The following is a 17,364-nucleotide window of genomic DNA, read 5'->3' on the forward strand; positions in this document are numbered from 1 at the left end:
TAAGATGGTAAATTTTATTATGTGTATTTTACCACAATTAAAATTTTTTTTTAAAGTCTCTGGAGCCCACTCAGTCCGGCAATTGCATCCTCATCAGCATCCGTCTCCCTGGCCTCAGAGCGCCAATGTCTCCAGTATTCCAGGATTGATTGTCTAGTCAATCTCCTCGCTGTAGAAAGACAAGTAAACCAGCTGATCTGAATGAAATCTTAAAAGCTCTCCAGTGAGACAATCCCAGAGCCTTAGCCTGGCAACTCTTCCAATCGCTGACAATTCTTCATGTCAGGATTTCTTGCCTTGTAAATCTTACTTAAAACCTCTTGTTCAAGCTAATTTCCTCTTCTGCCCTATGAGGATGCAAAGAACAGCTGGTGACCATCCTCTACGGAAGAAGTCGTCCAAAGACTTAGACACCACTGTCAAATTACCTTGCTACTTTGAAGACACAGAGCAACCTGCTTTCAACATCTTCCAGCCTAAAATTGCAGCCACATTCTCTTTGTGGAATGTCTTCAATTGTGCTTTTGTCTGGGCAGACCCCAAATCACTTCTTAAGGAGAGCTTTGGCCCTGCCCATGGTGCTCCCGTAGCAGGCCTCCAAGGGAGGCAGGTGGCCTTCCCTTCAGGCCTGCGTCCTTGTCAGGCTCCTCAGAGCTCTGTAAAAGATGTGAACATACAACCCAGCTTGGCTGAGTCACAGTACATATGACTCTGTCCTTGACCAGCTACAAGGAACAGGTTACTCCACACACTTGACTGGAATAAAAAAGCCAAGCTCACCGTCACTATCTACCAAGAACTTGGCTGAGAGAAACAAATTTTGGGAGCTATCTGAAGGTGTATCCCTCCCTCTGGGATTAAACCGAGCCCCCAGGAGCTGCAGGCGGGGACCACCTTGTTTTGCCCAGCCTCCCTCTGTGCAGCGGCTCTTCTACACTATGCTTGGCTGGCACCCTGGCCTACACTGCAGGCGCTGTATAATGAAGAGCCTTGTGAGACCCTGGTGCGCTTATTCTAGAGGTACAGATGAGGGTGGGTTGTTGATACCATTACATGAGAATGTGGGGGGACAGTGTTCCCAGGACTCAGAACCAGAAATATTTGTGCATCTAAAGCATGGTTTATTTTTACCTCACGGACTCTACATCATATCATTGATGATTTTCCATTTTGTTTTTGCTGCTGGAGAACTCAAAGTCAATTTGGGGCCTATTTCTAGAAGAATGCTGGCCAACAGAACTTTCTGTGATGGTGAAAATTTTCTGTATCTGTGCTGTCCAATATGGCAGCCACTACCACATGTGGCGACTGAGCGCTTGAAGGTATCTAGTGTGACAGAGGAACTGAATTTTTAATTTTATTTAACTTAAATTTTAAATTTAAATAGCCACATGTGGCTACTGTTTACCAATTGAACAGCACAGCTAGACAGTATATAGAAAATGACATGCATTTTGGATGTCACACCTGGTTTATCTTACTTTCCTATCAATATTTTTCCTCTCCTTCAAGTCCCTTCAGTATGTAATTATTTTTATTAATCTTCTTGTGTAGTATATATCTTTACCAGCCATCTTAAATCTTTTTTTAAAAAATGTGAGATCTACTTATAAATACAAAAAAAAAAAAGATAACATAGCCATATTCCTAACTTTTTTGACTAGGTACTTCTTCCCCCCTTTTGTGCAACAGAGAGTAATTAATATGTTCATTTAAGGGAAGGGAGTCCCAGGAGCAGGGGAGGAGAGGCCTTCTCTTCTGTTTCTGGCTCTGTTCTGTTTCTTCATCCGTGTGCAGGTTACACAAATGCTCAATCTGTGAAAATTCACTGAGCTGCATATTTATGACGTGTACTTTTCTGCATGTATGTTATTCTTCAATAAAAAGAAAAACACATAAATAGTACCTTTCATGTTCAAAGTACAATGTTAGTTTAGCTCTAGGAGATGTGGCAAGATTCATAAAACATAGGCCTTGACCCCAGAAAGCTGTAGTTTAGTACTATCAAGCATTAATGCAAATTTCTAAGACACATTTTCCAGAGGGATCTCAGGCAACTTCTGATGCTAGAGACTCCTCACCCACCCACCTCCCTGCCTTTCCCCCTGAACCAAGCAATGCCAAGAAAGGAGAAGGGGTGAGTTACAGGAGGAAAGCTTTCTTTCCATCTTATCAGATCTTAGTAAAAAACATTTCCAAATTCTGATAAGAGGCTCAGTAGCTCCCAGAAAAAAACCTCTCAGCTTTTCTCCTCCAGAAGAATTAAATGGGAGGAGGAGGTTTCTGAAATATGGAATGTTAAGTCAATGGGGCAGGATGAGAAAATAAAATGCAATCTATATTTTAAGAAAGCAGTTGAAGGAGCCAGCCCAGTGGCATAGTGGTTAAGTTCAGTATGCTCCACTTCGGTGGCCCAGGTTTGCGGGTTTGGATCCCAGGCGTGGACCTACATCACTCATCAAGCCATGCTGTGGTGGTGACCCATATACAAATAGATGAAAATGGGCACAGATGTTGGCTTAGGGCTTCCTCAAGCAAAAAGAAGAAGATTGGCAACAGGTGTTAGCTCAGGGCCACTCTTTGTTAACAAAAAAAGAAAATAAAATAAAGCAACTGAAAACTACCCAACCAAGATTTTCTTCAATGTATAACTCCACCCACCTGAACAAAAGCATTTATATTAAAAATTACAGTTAAAAATGGAACTTGGAAAACATATACTGCTAAGGAGAATGTGGATAAAAAGGTGCTGTCTCAACTGCGCCCCTGACCCCATGACCTAAATATATTAATTTTGCTAAAGACTGAAACATAAATTTTTACTTTTAAAGTAACTTAAGGAGTTGGGCAGGTCTATCTCAGGATAGACCAGAACGCTGCTTTCTGTAGTGAGGCAGTAACAGTAACCTGTTCAGACGACCATAATCAAGAATTACGAGGGGGCTATTAGTCATTTCTACCCACACTAATTTAACTCCTCAACATATTACTATTTTGAACAAAGGCCTGCATTCCTGAGAGCCAAGATACAAATCTTTTTTCTTACTCTTTTCACACTTTGATGGTCTAACTTCAAAAGCCTGCACCTGTACAGATTTTATAACCATTTAAATGTGTGGATCTTCTTTGAAATATTCTTTCAATGGTTCCTTTGAGCAGAGTCCAGGCCAAGTTTTCATACTTTATTCTTTCATTTACATTATTATAGTGATCAAGAGAAAAAAATATTCTAATTACAGCAAAAAGGAAGCAGTCCCTTCAGAAACAATCACATTCATTTTGGTCTTTTAGTACAAACAACATCCTTTCATTAACTTTTACTTAGGCAACTGCATCATGTTTTGCATAAAGAATTGGCAGTCTTCAAAAACAGAAGAAAATTTTTCTCACATTTCAGAAGGGATTAAAAAGCAAATGCTAGGTAGCATTCAGTTCACTGAATAATAAAGCAATATTATTTAGTTTCTTATCTGCATAGTTCGAACGGAAATCTGAAATTATCTAGTTTCTATAAACAGTAAATATCTAAAGGTGACCTTTCTGTCTTCAGTAATGTGGCCTGGCTGTATTTTTAACCAGTTATCTGATATGTGCCAAATTCTCACTTCATTTTGTGGTATGTGGATTACAGTTCTGACGTTTAATGCCAAAAACAACAAAAACTATGAAACTTTATGGATACTTTACTGTGATTTATGGAAACTTTACTGTGATTCAAGTAACTATGATCAGCAGCTTTCAAGACAATGTCCCCTAATTCGCTTTCCACTTGCTCCTTTCAGGTAGCCACACCTGAAAACTGAGACGACAGAGGCAGGGGCTTTTCAGAAAAATAAAGTCCTATAGGCCTGGAACTGAATCACTCATTAATTCCAGAAAGCCTGGGTTTAGAAAGCTATCAGGTAGGGCCAAGTGTAGGACATTCCTAAACCTATATGCTCAATTTTGAATTCTAGAGTCTAATTAATGACCTTTAAAGAGTGTTGGACAATCACTGGAAGGATGAGAGGAGAAGTCTGGTAACTGAGGGAAGGCGTTAACGAACGGAAGGAACAGGGCAGTCTGCTGCATCTATTTCCTTAAATGTATTCACTCGCTCTTCCCCACACTTAATGAAACCAGAGCTCCAAAGGCATCACTTACTCCTTAAAACGTTTAAGAGAAAATCATTTTTCAAGTGATAACTGAACTTTAACTTACTGGCCAGCAGTAGAAGGGTGGAAGGATAGAAGGTGGGGTGGAACCAGAGGGAAGAAGAGAACAGACATCTTCTCTACTGAATGTCAACATACTTGACAATTTTCATAGATGGGTTTTCCCTCAGTTCCTTTGGGGAAGTGAAGAATACATTGGTAAAAACTCCCTAAGTGTGAGAGAGTAGACTCAGGAATCTTTAATAACAAGTTCCCAGGGATATAAGCTCCTCTGAAATCACCAGGAGCCCGGAGCCTTCAGTGGATGCTCAGACACAGCGGGGTGAAGAGGCACCTGGAGGAACTGGCAGTTGCTCACCTGAGGCACGTGGCCATGGCAGTAAAGTGAAAAGAACCAATGGAAAGAGCCCTCCATACCTCCTCTTATGTTTAGTAGAGTATGGACACCTTGACTTGGTCTAAGAGCTAGGCAGAGGGTCAGCGATCCCTCCTTTTTCTTAAGTCATTGCTCTGTCACAGGTACTAACCAGGGTTTCTGGCAGAGCCAACCCACTTGTTTCTCTATTGCCCCCAACAGACAGACACAGACAGACAGACTTCCCCCAAGGTACCTGCAGAAGGATCTTGTTCCCGTCGTGGTCCTCCGTCTGCCAGCGCCCCTCACTGATGGGGCTGCAGGGGTTTGGCAAGAGAGGCACGAGCTGGCCGATGTCCTTGACTCGGAACTCCAGCACCGAGGAGTCGGTGGGGACCGGGGTCTGGTCACAGGGCAGTCTTTTCAGGGAGAACTGGATGTCCACATCCAGATTGGAGAAAATGGGGAAGATGCAGAAGTCCGTTTTCCTCTGGCTGGGGCTCCGCCTGAGGATCAGCTCGTAGAACTTGAGGATGTCGGCGTAGTTGTCGTGGCGACAGTAGATGGTGAAGCGCACGATTTCCCTGCCGTAGTGCACGGGCCGGATGGCCCACAGCGGGGTCCCGGGGGCCAGCGTGAAGAAGTCCTGGCTGCAGGGCAGGTAGGGCAGGAACCTGCCGGGCACGCGCTCCGTGTGGTGGTGGCGCCAGGGCGGCCGCTGCAGCGTGCGGTGCAGCTGCAGGATCTGCTCCTCGCCGTACTCCTCCTGCAGGAAGAGAACCACCGCCAGCGCCGGCTGTGCCACCTTGGGCGGCTTCCTCCGCCGCCGGGACGCCCTCCTTTCAGAGACCCTGAACAGCTGGAGGTCGGGGTGGATCCAAGCCAAGACCTTGTCGATGGCCTCCTGCAGGGGCTGGGACTCCCCTGGGTCTGCGATGATGTGGATGCTAACCAGGAAAGGGTCCTGCGCCTCCTCCAAGGAAAGCTCACCTGGGAAAACACACACAAAATTGTGGCTATTTCATTAAGGTGTCCCCTAATGAAATGCAAGGTCTGGGAGAAGCTAAATTCTAACTGAACTGACTCCATGATTGTTATGATTTTCTGAGCCCAAGTTCACGTGCAGAACTCCTGTTGCAGCACTTGTAGCAGCCAGAAACTAAAGAACTATTGCTAGGAATGGTTCCCAAGTTGGGCAGTGTTGGGAAAACCTTGGTGCTGTACTTCCTCAGGTTGAGTGTAATTTCCATTAGACAACAGAAAGCCAAGTCCCCATTGATCTGGAAGGGAAAATCGGCCCATCAGAGAAGATGCTGTAGCATTAAGTGTACACTATTTAGTATTTCCTGAAGTAATTGCAGTGCCTCACACCATGAATGTACCCTATACCACTGCACACCTCTTGTTTGCTTATTTCACTGGTTTATTTTGTTCATTCATTTAACAAACATTTATGGAATCCTTTCTTTGTGCCCTGTGCTACACACTTCCTCTAACTGACAGCTCAAGCTCTGGCTGGAGGCCAACAGTGTCCCGATGGTCAGAGTGGGGGCCTGGTTGTGATCATCTTGTTGCTGGAAACACAGGGAAGAACAACCCTGGGCACAGCGTTCTTGCTGTCGGGCTTACTGGGACTGTGATTAGGGGTGGGGGACGCATGGGGAGACCACTACCGCCTGCATAATGCTGTCTTTTGGGCCTCTCCCCAGACCACGTCCACCCAGAGGCCCACACATCCTGAATGGGTCAGTTACCCTCCCTATGTCCTCTGGCAGAACATCTGGAAGCACAGAATTCCAAGTGTGAAGTTGACTGTTTAACTTGGCAGCACTTTCCCATGGGGTGAACAGTTTCCTGGCCACGCTGGCATATTTCTAACTCAGAAATATTCAGCATATTTCATCAGATAACCTGATAAAAGGCTACTTCTTTTAAAAGATGGCTTTATTTACATTCACATAAGTTTTATGACTCATCCAAGGGAAATCAAGAAATCTTTAAGTCTACTGTGACTTGGGGGGGCTAAGTTCATCTAGAATCCAGACCTGCCTTCATACACATGCCTCACCATGATCACTAGGGTGTTGGCATAGGGCAATCATGCGGTCAATACGTTTGAGAATTGTGATGTGCTTTTAGGAACCATAGCCTCGATCAGTTCACAGGATGAAAAGTAATTTTTTTGTTATAGGCAAATAAGATGTCCCAAGTGGGCTTACAGGTACATTTCATCATATGCTCCTATAATAACATGGTTTTAATTTTGTTGGATCAAAACCTGTCTGAATTTTGATCCCAACTCTGTTAGATATCTCACTTGGGAATAGTTAGTCAGTTTATTGTTGCCTTCTATCTCATTTACTCGTTCATACTTTTTTTGAGCAATCAGTATATACCAGGCATTGGGGAACAATGAAGCTGGTACCAGAGGACTATCTGAGTCTGTTTACATAGACTCTGGCATCAATAGTGCTCCCTTAGAGTTGTGCAGTGCAGGACCTGTACAACCATAGGCAGTAGCCCTCTAAAGAACTGGAAGCTACAAATGAGAACTTTATGATTTAGCTGGGAAACACAGACATGAAAAATTAAAATTCAATCTGATATCTGCCTCTAGGAAATACAATAGAGTAGCATCTTAGGCAAGGATTAGATTCTGAAGTCACCATGAGGTAAAAATTACCTATAGATAACATTACCACTGGGAGTCCCTTAAATTCCCAATATAGTACTGAAGATACCAACTTGCAACAACACAGCCAGATAGATGTTCCTTTGGTTGAACACCAGAAGAAATAACAGGCTGGCTGCATGGTTTGTGTTATAAAAGAATAGTCTTGTGTCATTAAACACTAGACCCCCCACTCAGTGACAACAGGCTTCTGGGAGCTCAAGAGGCTTCTGGAACCTAAGAATGACTAAGGTAACAGCCAAGTCAAGTCTCAGTACTCCCATAATCACAGAGCAGAATGGTGGGTGGAATCATTTAAACTCCCTCTCTTCCTCTCTCCCTCTGGCTGGGCATATATTCCCAAACTTGTGTGAGTTAAATATGAGCAGTATGCAATTCCAATTTACTACCACACGACAAAGGAAGGGGCAACTTTTTTTCTGGAGGGCTTCTGAGAAGGCTTTCTGGAGGAGGCTCCATGTGAACTGGGTCTTGAAGGTAAATGACATCCTACTTATAAAAACCTCAAGTGTGGGCAAGATCACTGCAGGAAGAGGGAAGACTGTTTATGAAGGCTCAGAACTGTACAAAAAACAAGCACATTTGGAAGGGGGTGGTGAGTAATTCTGAAACATGGCAACAGATGCAGCAGGAAAAATGGATTAGAGCCAAGTTGTACAGGGCCTCAGCTCAATTTGGTAGTGATAAGGGGCAATGGAAAGTTGTTGTTTTTTTGTTTCTTCTTCTTCTTACTGGATTACTGGTTTATTATAAAAGAATATAACTCAGGAACAGCCAGATGGAAGAGATGCATGGGGAAAGGGATGCAGAGTTTCCATGCCCTCTCAGAGAGTGACACTCTCCCCAAAGCTCTCTGAGCACCATCCTTTTGGGTTTTAATGGAGGCTTCATTACATAGGCATGATTTTTTAATTGAGGTATAATTGACATATAACATTATATTAGTTTCAGATGTACAACATAATGATTCAATATTTGTATATAATATGAAATGACCACAATATAAGTCTAGTTAACATGTCACCACATATAGTTAAAAAACTTTTTTTCTTGTGATGAGGACTTTTAAGATATACTCTCTTAGCATCTTTCAAATATGTAATAAGGTATTATTAATTATAGTCATCATTACATCCCCATGACAATTACTTTATACAAGGAAGTTTGTACCTTGTGGAATGTTTCAATAAAGAGTGTTGGGATCAAGTCAGGGGAAAGTTGATTATAGGCAAAGCAAGAAGTTGGAAGATGAGTGCAGAGTCTAGACAAGAGATAACAAGGGCTTGGCGGTGTAGGAGATTGCATTATTGGCCCCAGTTCTTTATTCTGCCCTGTCTCCTTGCTCTCTGCCATGTGACTTTGTAGCTCCTCCCACTAAATGGGTGAAGTGCATTTCCCCACCCTTTGACTTTGGATTAGACCATCTGCCTAGCTTTGTCAACTGAAAGACTCAACAGTGACATGTGTGTTGGCTTGCCTTCTTGTGCTTCTGACACTTCCACTGGAAGAACGCGCTTGGGCTAGCCCACTGGTGCCAGAAAGGAGGATGAGAGATACGTGGAGCAGAACCACCCTAGCTGAGCCCAGCCTACATCAGCCAACCTCACATACCCAAAGACACATGGTAAGAGCCACCCAGCTGAGCCCAGTCTAGAGCAGCTGACCCAAGACACATGGGAAATAATAAATGATTGTTGTTTTAAGCCGTTGTTTGGGGATGGTTGCTACACTGCAATACTTACAGATGTAGGCAGAGTGAGTGGGTATACAGAAGAGGCATAGATTCACAGGCTATTTAGGAGGCACAAGTGACAGGCTTGGAGCCCACAGGCCTGCGGGCGGAGAGCAGGAGAAGCAGGAAAGGAGTGTACCTTGATGTTTCTGGCCTGAGAAGCTAGTCTGATGCTGACGCTTAACTGAGATAGGAAATAGAGGAAGAAGGGCAGGTTTGTGGGGAAAGATAAGGAGTTCCACTTCAGCCATGTTGTCCTGAGATGCCCGGATGACTTCCAAGAGGGGTGTCTTGTTGGCAATGGACCTGTGCGTTGCTGAGGTGATGGGCTGACTTTAAGGATGGGCCAGTTACCTTTAGACCACATTCTTGCTTTTATGCAGTTATCTCGTAAGTGTGTACCCTCATATTGATTTCAATCTGTGAAAATCCATGACGATGGCTTACAAAACAAACCGAATTCATGGATTATTCTGGTCCTTTTCTTTGCCGGCTCTTTTTGCTCACCTGGCTACTTTCTGATTCATTGAACATTAGCACCACTATCAGCAGAAGTGCAGTAGGAACAAAAGCGGTGAAAATGCAAACCAGTGAAATCTTCTGCCCGTCAGTAATTCCAGTAAAGGGAGGAGAAGATACCACAACCACCTAAAATGAATATTTCACTTTTCCATGGTGCCTTGATCGCCCAACAGTAGAGACATGTGACTTTGCTAAATGTTAATGAATGCTCAATACAAATGGAAAGGGGCAGAAAGGCTTTGAACAATTTGGGGATAAAGAAATTGACTTGAGAAAATTACAGATGATTTCTATGAGGGGGAACAAGGACACGTGTTGTAGAAAGAGTGTTTGGGAAAAGGAGTTGTCAGAGCGGTCAGGCAGTCCCGTGAAGATCCTGACCCCACTCTCAGGGGGTGCACGTGGTCGTCTACATGGGGTGACAATGTTAGCTAACACACGCGTGTATTACATTTGCTGTGGGCTGGCACTTTCTCGGTGTTCTACATGTATGAATTCTTTAATCCTCACAACAACCCTGGGGGAGGCCACTATTATTGTCCCCATTTTAGAGAGCAGAAAATCAAGGCACAGAGAGGTGAAGTAACCTGCCAAGGCCACACAGCATCTGAGGTCTGTGTGCATAGTCACCCATGGTTCTGCAGAGAAGCGTGCTCACCCTCTCTGCTGTATGTGTTTCCCAGCAGCATGAGCAGCTGTCACTCTCCAGCCATTTCTGGCCATGCCCTCACCACTGCTCTCCTGCCTCCTTCTGACTGGCTGGCTTCTCAGCTACCAGCCAATAGCTTCATATCGTGGACACCCATTTATATCTCTTTCTTCTGGCCCTGGGTCTCTGAGGAAGAATAATCCAGAAACTGCCTCTCCAATGGCACATGCCCAGGTCTTTACATCTGAGCACTGCCCTCAAGGGCAACTCAAACAGGCCAGCACTGCAGGTGGGTGCAACAGTGAGAGAAAAGCAGGAGCGACACAGAGAAGGCCCACGGACTGGCGTGAGAGGCCTGGGCAGGGAGAGGCCTGCGCTAAGGGAGCTTCTGAGTCTCCCAGACAGAGCTGTCAGGGTGCTCGGCAGCAAGCTACCTCTATCGGCCACACAAAGGTTTCCCAGAGAGCAGTAACAAAGACCACGCTGAAGCCTGCACGGATGAATGAATGTTTACAGCTTTGCAAAAGGGCAAGATGCCCGGCCTCGGAGCAGGGGGTGGGGCCGAACGGCACTCCACCAAGCACCAGCTCGCCTGCCCCGGCAGCTCGGGATGCAGCCAAGAGCAAGAGAGGAAGATGGAGACCCCACCCCAGAGACCCCTTTGCACCGCCTGAACCAGGGAGATGTAAGTGGCTAAACTCCTGCCCCGAGATGAGTAAGGAGAATGAGTGGGGGCATTAGTATGCTCTGGCCATTGCCAGCATGTTCCCACTGCACGTGACCCTGAAATAAACAGGCTCAAAGAGCCACAGGATGCAGCTGCAAACTGTCATCGGGTGCTAGGGTTACATACGCCCAGAGAAAGTCTCCCTCTGTGAGCCAGATAGGAAACCAAGTGTTTGAGGGGAAGGAGAGAAAAGGTGAATAATTGATTGTGTGATAAATGAAAAGCCTCTCCATCTCCCTGGAGAGGCAGAGACGCCACGACTGTGGGGTATGCTCTGCCTTTATCGTATCTATTACATGCCTTCTCAAAGGGCTTCAGAGAGCACCTGTTCAGGTAGGGCAAGACACAGACCAAAAACAAACCGGGCAACGGATGGACTTCCCCAGAGCTGGTCAGAGGATGGGAGCTGTACACACAATATTAACAAAGCCTTCAAATTAGTTTGTACTTCCCGAGGGGAGAAGGAAGATTCTTTTTCATCTGATTATATACAATTAGAGTTTCCTCTGATAACGTAAAATGAAAACAACTTTAAGTAGAGCACTGCACTAATTCAGTCCTTCTATGAGGCAGAAAGTGTATTATTAACCTGAGTATTTCTTACATTTTTTCCCAGTATTTCACCTCTCCCGTATATCCCTTTTTTTGGTCTCTCAATAGAAAACAATGTAGGCAACAATAACCATGTATTAAGCTCTTATTATTTGCCAGCCACTGTCCTAAAAGCTTTACATATTATTCTATTTAATCTTTAAAACAACACCATGATAAGAGTGTATTCTCTCCCATTTTGCAGGTGAAATGTTAACTGACTTGCCACAGGCCATTCGGCTAGAGAAGAGCGACGTCTCTGTGTTCCCCACCAGACGCTTTCTCGCTTCTCAAGGCTGCCATCCTTATAATCGTCCTGTTCGTGTCCTGCCCTGAACCTCAGCCAGCTCGGCTGGGCTCTCAAACTGTGGCTTAGCTCCTTCAGGCAACGTGGGGGGGATTCTGCTGTGAATGGACTGACCATTACGCCTGGGCAGTCTCTGGCAATCCGTGACCTGCACGGACATCCTAACTTTGAGCCTGGTGGAGGAGGGGGAGGGGACTCAGGTCCTTCTGCCTGTTGACAGACACCTTGATGCTGGACCTCCCACTTGGCTGTCTCAGCGCTGCCTGCACTGGGACCCCTCACTGCCATTCTCTGCCTCCTGGGGCTTCACACCAGCCTCGCCTGCACTGTCTGGTGCCTCCAGACCATCCCTCCTCCCAGAGCTGGCGAACTGGGGTGTCCCCAAAGCAATTCCTTCCAGCAGCAGGCATGCCCAATTGAAGGTGCAGATCTCTCGTTCCAAAGGGAACACCTGGCCCGGTCTCAGGGTATCACAAGCTCAGATACCTCTTTCTAGAATTTTGGGGCAATGATTGATGTCTCTGTCATTTTATCCATAATTTATCACCGACAATTGGCAATTCAGTTGCAATCATTTATTTAATGAAGGAATGGTTATTGAGCACCTACTCTGTGCCAGGCACTGTAGGATGCAGTGGGGAATAGAGGAATCTCTGCCTTCCTGGAACTTATACTAGTGGGGGAGATAGACAACAAACAAATACACAAGATGAAGTCAGGTAGCTAAGTGCAAGAGACAACTCACTGAACAAACCCACCTTCACTGTGGGGATAGTAACAGGTTTCCAAGGCAGCAGCCGTCACCATTTACCATCAACTGAATAAACTGCCATGCACCATCCCAGTGCCATAAGCACTGCCAGCACCTCGGTGTTCCCTAAGCCCCCAGGAGGCTAACAGAATCTGAACAAGGGCACCTCCAGCTGCTGCAGGCTGCCTGGTTTAGGGAATTTGGCCCTGGAGCTTGGCTTGAGACCCTCTAACCTCATATGCATGAGGTCAAATAACCTCCTTATTTGCATTTCTAAAGCCCCACTCTGTGGCACTGAACAGTTCAGGGGCTGGGATACTTGGTCAGTCAACCAGACTCACATGATGAGGTGGCATAAAACCCAGGTAAGACAGTGGATCAGGTGTGCAACAGAGACATGCCCAGGGCATAGGCTGACTCCGTGAAGAAAGATTAGGTCAGAGAGAGAGAGGGAAAGAGACTCCAGAGTGACAATGAACACAAACCCACTGTGTTGTGAAGTGCCGCACGAGGGCCAGCCTCCCCGTTTAGCTGCATGGTCTTCCCAGAATGCCTGAAATAAATGCTCTCAGAAAGTGGCTTCCAAATTCCTTCCCAGGAGAGTCTATTCATCCAGAATGCAATGAATAACCTGGCTTCATCTCTTTTTTTCAGTTTTTTTTTTAATTAAAGCCAGTTCCTCGTACTTCTGAACTACCCCTTTGCCCCTGCCAACACTTAAGATAAAATCTCAGACTTTCTCAATTCTTAGTAATTTTATGATTTTGACAAGGCCTTTGGTTGGCCTAGAACTTTGGGCTGTGAAAGTGGCAAGGCTGGTCCCAATGCCAGCCCCAAACTGAAGTCAAAATTAATTGCAGGGTTGCGAATAATGGGAATCTGGTGGCAATGAAGTGACATGCAGAGTTTTAACATAGGGGATCCAAACTTCATTCATAATATAGATAATAAGGTTCTCTCTCAGCCTGAATTCACAGAATTTTCCTGAATAGAAGAATTGAATATAGACTGAAATGGTTAAGCCAAAACCTGTATTTTCATTTGACAGAGGAGACTAATAAGGAATCTTTCTGACCCTTAGCCCTCTCAAGCTTTTGTACGAAGTATGGCTTTGTGATAACTGTAGTATTTGATTGCTCTCTCAATTTTCATCATCTGTTGCAGGTACAGTGTCAGGGATCTGGATGTGTGATTCGTATTCCTGAGCTTATTCTGAAAGCAGGACACGATTAAGAAAGAAATAATATAGAAAGTGAAGCAGATATTTCAGATATCCTGCATTTTTTTCCATGTGGAAATGGGACATCCATTTTACTTTAAATGTATTTTTAAACTTCATTCTGAAACAAACCTCCTGATGAGAAGAGGAGGAGGAAGCAAAGGCCAGACATTAACCAGAGAGAAATGCAAAGACACTTTAAATTCCAATGTAGCTTGACATAAATTCTGGAAGAGGACCAGGAGGTTGATAAGTAATTAGTCTTAGAAGGTATAAAGGCAGCTAGAAACACTTAAACTTACATACCATAGTTATCTAAGTCCTTAGGACTACAATGATTTTGAAAGTTTATGAGAGAACAGGTCTGATGCACACCAACGTCTAACACTTAATGTACTAAGATCCTTTGTGTATAAAAGTTAAAGAGTTCAAAATGACTGAAGAGATTTCAGCATTTTACACAGAACCCTTTTTTTCTACACAGTAATTTCAATTCTTTCTAAACTACATTATGTCTTGTCATTTTCATCCATAGCAAAGTCATCCTGAGAGAGCCAGGACTTCAATAAAATCCTGTAGATTTGGAGACGAGGCAGCAGGGCTTGCAAACAACAAGATTAGGATAGTCATCTTGTTTTAAGAAGTGAAATACATCTATCAAAACAAAACAGACAAAAGAGGAGGATGTTAACCAAAACCTATCCCAAGGATTTGCTCATCAAGGAACTCCAGACCTCTCCGGCTTACACTCAAGCTAGCAGGAGGAATCCTCACAATTACAGTAATTAAGATTTATTTTACAAAGAGATTTATTCTGGCAGGATGTTGAGAAGTCAAATGAACAATGAACAGCTATTACAACTGTTCTAGGAAAAAAACACTACAGACGTGTTTATAAAATATATCCCGAACGCTGTAGTAGAAAAAACACTGACTAAATCTGGCACGGGTTTTGCTCATGATCAAACTAACAATGAAGGAAATGGAGCCTGTGGACTCATTTTTTCTGCTTAAAATTTAATGAAATATTCAAATGCTTTGCCAATTTGAATATGACACGGACACGTCCCTGGTCCTTGTTTCCACGTTTCCTTAGAAAATGTGTGCAAGCTTACAGAACATGACAAGAAAATTAAAGATGGGTGAGGTATTTAGTCCAGCCCCCTCATTTTACAGGTGACATCAGGTGACTTCCCCACGTAGACCAGTTAGTCAGCGGCAGGTCTAGAAAGAGAACAAACATCTCCCAACTCCCAATTTGGGGCTCTCCCTTTGTACCTCAGCTACCCCTAGCTCTGAGGTGTCCACTCCTGCTAACGGCACCAAGGACTGCAAAGCAGAGGAGACATGGTCCCTTAGGGCGCTCACAACCTAACTGAGGAGGCAAGATGTTCACACATGAGAAATATAAGATGAACATAAAATGAGAGATAAGTACTAAATGATGCAGCGGATGAATTTCAGAGATAATAATCAAAGTTTTCCTGACCTACAATTTTCTTATTGCCTCGTGGCCCTCCACCTGCAGAGTCTGGGCCTTTCATTGCTTCAGGGAGGGTGGGGGCAGATAGAGCCATAATTAAGTTTCTGAATTTACAGATATTTTCGGGTCATAGCAGAGGAAACAGTCTTGAAGGGCAAGTCTCTCTATTGCAAGGGCTGGGGTTTTGGAGACAGAAAAGGCTTTCTGAGCCACAAAAGGCTAAAAACCTAGAGCAGAGGGTTCACCCCACGAATCACAGTGCAGAAGTACAGAAGAACGTGCAATGCTGCAAGGGTGGCTTTTGCAGCTCAGAGAATGTCAAGTTTCAGCTCCTGGTGGGAAGAAGACTAGAAGGGATCTGACCAAAGGGTGAATGCCAGAAGGTTTCTGAGAAAGCATCATGTACTGAACTGGGCTGAGCCTTGCAGGCATACAGATCCCAGAGCAGACCTATGCCTTCACTTGCCATGGGGTGAGGGCAGCAGCTCAAGAGCAAAGTTCAGCTCGATTATAGAGAAATACAGCAGGTCTCCTTTCACACCCGGGCTTGTGACTGAAAATTCATACTTATTATAATAGAAGATTCTTACAGAGTTCTCGACAGATAGTAGAAAGCGTTACAATCCAACTGCTGGTGACCCTTAAGCATGCCATCTCATAGAAGACCTCCAACTTCTGAGTCTAGGTTGTCTGTGACCCCCCACAGATTTTAGCCTCACTCTGCTCATTTTAGCCTGAGGCAATGAAATACTAAATAAGGAACCACAGAGGAAGCCCAATTCTCCCCATAATAGACAAAGGAAAGACTTCTCACAACTATTCTTATTACAACGAAGGAAAAATAGGTCTTGCAAGCACAGGTTGAATAGCTCAGCTTCACTACGTTTTCAAACCAATAATAATGTCAGAAGATGTCAGGGTGAGATAAAAACAAAAGGGGGAGGGAGACTAGATGGAATATTCCTTCCCTTACACAACCAGAGTGTTGTACAAAATAGAAGTTTAATAAATGTGGAGGAAGGAGAGAAGGGGAGGAAGGGAAGGAGATGAAGGGAGGAAGGAGAGGAAGGGAGGGAGGAAGGGGAGGAAGGGAGGGAGGGAGGGAGGAAAGGGAGGAAGGGGAGGAAGGGGAGGAAGGGGAGGAAGAGAGGAAGATAGGAAGGGAGGAAGGGAGGAAGGATGGACAGAAGACTGATGGGATCCTCTTCGCTTTCCTAGACAATTCCGAACATTGTAACCTTTAGTGGATATGACTTGGCTTTTTGCACAACATTCCCCAAATACTTCCAACTTGTTATCCCCTCAGAAGTTAATGGCAACAATATTGATGTGGAATAAAGATAGAAATTGTCTACTGGGTGGGAAATACTTTCCATATAGCCTATGCAGAGCACTGATGGCTTTGCTGTGGCTGTTATTGCTGGCTGGGGTTGGAGCGGGAGTGTAATCAATACCATCCTTCAAATGAGAGCCACAGAAAAGACTTCCACCTGCAGGTCTCCAAAACCTGAGAGTCTCCCTGTTTATAATTTACTCTTCAGAGCACTTTTGCCCAATGTTATTGTGTGTATTGTGTGTATGTGTGCATGTGTATCAATCCATATCCTTTTTTCGTCCATAATTTCACAATTTTTATGAGACCCTGGCACTCTCATCCATGCCAGTGGGACAGTGAAACAGTACCCTTGGAGAAGGACCTAGCAATAGGGATCAGACGCTTTAAAAAGTAAATACACTTTTTACCTTAGCAATTCCACATGTAGGAATTTATCCCAAGGAAATAATGAAGGATATGAACAGAGACTTTGTACAAAAATATTCCTGGCAATGTTGTTTATTATAATAGTGAAAACTGAATGTAACATATAGGACCAACAAGAGGGCACTGGAGAATACAGTGCAGAAATACAATGAAATACTGTATAGATATTCAAACTATTGTAGAAGTAAATTTACTGATATATAAAGATGTTCATGATGTACTCAGTGAGAAAATTAGACTATAAAACTATACAATACCATTTTTTGGTAATAATACATATCTATAGGAATATAGATGCTCAGAAAAAAAATCTATAAAGGCAGACACCAAATTATGACTACGGGTTGTTTCTGGATGGTAGGATTCTGAGTTTTCTTCTTTTTGTTAATCTGTATTTTCTGGTTTTTCTACAATGACTAT

General features: G+C 44.1%; 1 protein-coding gene across 1 annotated transcript in view; it reads right to left on the minus strand.

Moving 5' to 3' along the window:
* The window catches only part of FAM124A (family with sequence similarity 124 member A), a 92,385-nt gene that overhangs the window by 59,061 nt on the left and 15,960 nt on the right, over positions 1-17,364 (minus strand). Inside the window, exon 3 of the mRNA XM_058548113.1 lies at positions 4,766-5,499. Coding sequence (XP_058404096.1) covers positions 4,766-5,499 — 734 coding nt within the window. The remainder of the gene's footprint in view (positions 1-4,765; positions 5,500-17,364) is intronic.

The sequence above is a fragment of the Diceros bicornis genome, chromosome 9 (genome assembly GCF_020826845.1).
Source record: "Diceros bicornis minor isolate mBicDic1 chromosome 9, mDicBic1.mat.cur, whole genome shotgun sequence".
Classification (NCBI taxonomy): Eukaryota; Metazoa; Chordata; class Mammalia; order Perissodactyla; family Rhinocerotidae; genus Diceros; species Diceros bicornis.